Here is a 1326-nt window from a genome sequence, read left to right as displayed (position 1 = left end):
CCTCCAGCGGCGCGGGTTGGGCCGGGGCCAAGCCAAGAACGCCTTCATCAGCTGCACCCGACCGTCCATCGCGCCTGGCTAGCTGGGTCCGCCGGCTTCGCTGGCCTCGCTGGGCTGCGTGGAGGTCAGCGCCGAGCTGTCGCCGCCGGAAGTACTCGCGGAGGTGGGCGCAGCCTTGGGTGGGCGGTGCCAGGCGGGATTTTGTGGACCTTCTAGGCCCCTGACAAGGCTAAGCAGTTGGTAGTGCACCGGTGCTTCCCAAGGTCTATGGGGTTGAAGAGAATGTGAGGGAGGGCCTAATGCCCTGGAGAAGACTTGATTGGAATTGGGAGGCGGGGCCAAGCTTTCCCAAGGCAGGCGTGGGAGAGTGTAAGGTGTGGGAGGAGCCTTAACCATGTTAGGAGCTGGAAATGGATGTTTCAGTTAGTTGTTAGCCCTCTTGTCACGCCTCTTGCTTCCTACCATGCATATTGAGTCTTAGGTATTTCTTCTGGGACCCATGGCTACAGGTGGCAGTTGAATAAAATTCTGTGAACACATTTTACTTTTTGTGTGGATGCATAAGAAGTATTAGCTGTCTGGTGGCAGATGTGGTTGTTTTTTCAGAATAGAAAAGCACCAAATGTTACCAAACATAATATGCACACAGTAACATGCTCAGTAGTGTGCCAGGAGCTGTGAATATATGGTGGGTTAAATGTTAATTAAGAATCTCTTAATTTGTTATAAAAGTTGATGGCAATTCTCTCACAATGCCCTGAGCATAGCAGGCAGTTCACAACACTGTGACAAACAAGACAGAGTAATATACAGCATAACTGAGATCATGACAGTAACATCTCATCATCTTTGCCATATTCTGTTGATTAGAAACAAATCACAGCTAAAGGCATGACCAGAGGCTTGAGGTGACCTTAGTGGTTGCCAGAGTATGGATGTACCACAATGGCAGCCCATTTCCCCATTATAGGCATTTACCACGTTTTTAGATAAGGCAATTACATAAATAATTGGCTGTAAACGTTCATGTACAGATTTTTGTGTGCGTGGTTTTATTTTTCTAGAGTAAAAGCTTAAAATGGATTTCTGTGTCATAAGGTTCCTAATAAAAACTCTAATCAAACTAAGCACAGAAGAGAATGCCAAATCTGATTGAGGGTGATGCAGGAGACAGAACAAGAAGTTAGCAACACAAACCTGTGGAACATGAACCAAGAAACCACACAGAGGACAGATGACTATCAAAATGTGAGAAAATGGATAAATAAAGGTCATCCCCCCAAGACTCCCAAGCATGAGCAAATCCAAAAGTACAGGACTCTGGTC

At 46.8% G+C, this 1326-nt stretch overlaps 1 protein-coding gene across 1 annotated transcript; it reads right to left on the bottom strand.

Moving 5' to 3' along the window:
- On the bottom strand, window positions 1-558 carry LOC106147628 (protein FAM127A-like; the record flags this gene model as incomplete). The annotated part of the gene is given in 1 exon segment (XM_013510079.1): window positions 1-558. A coding segment is annotated over 1 exon segment (69 nt), but the record flags the coding sequence as incomplete, so codon positions are not given.
- Window positions 559-1326: the final 768 nt, after the last annotated feature.

This window comes from Chinchilla lanigera, unplaced genomic scaffold, assembly GCF_000276665.1.
Source record: "Chinchilla lanigera isolate Chin_1 unplaced genomic scaffold, ChiLan1.0 scaffold00201, whole genome shotgun sequence".
Taxonomy (NCBI): domain Eukaryota; kingdom Metazoa; phylum Chordata; class Mammalia; order Rodentia; family Chinchillidae; genus Chinchilla; species Chinchilla lanigera.
This window is presented reverse-complemented; position numbering and strand designations above follow the sequence as displayed.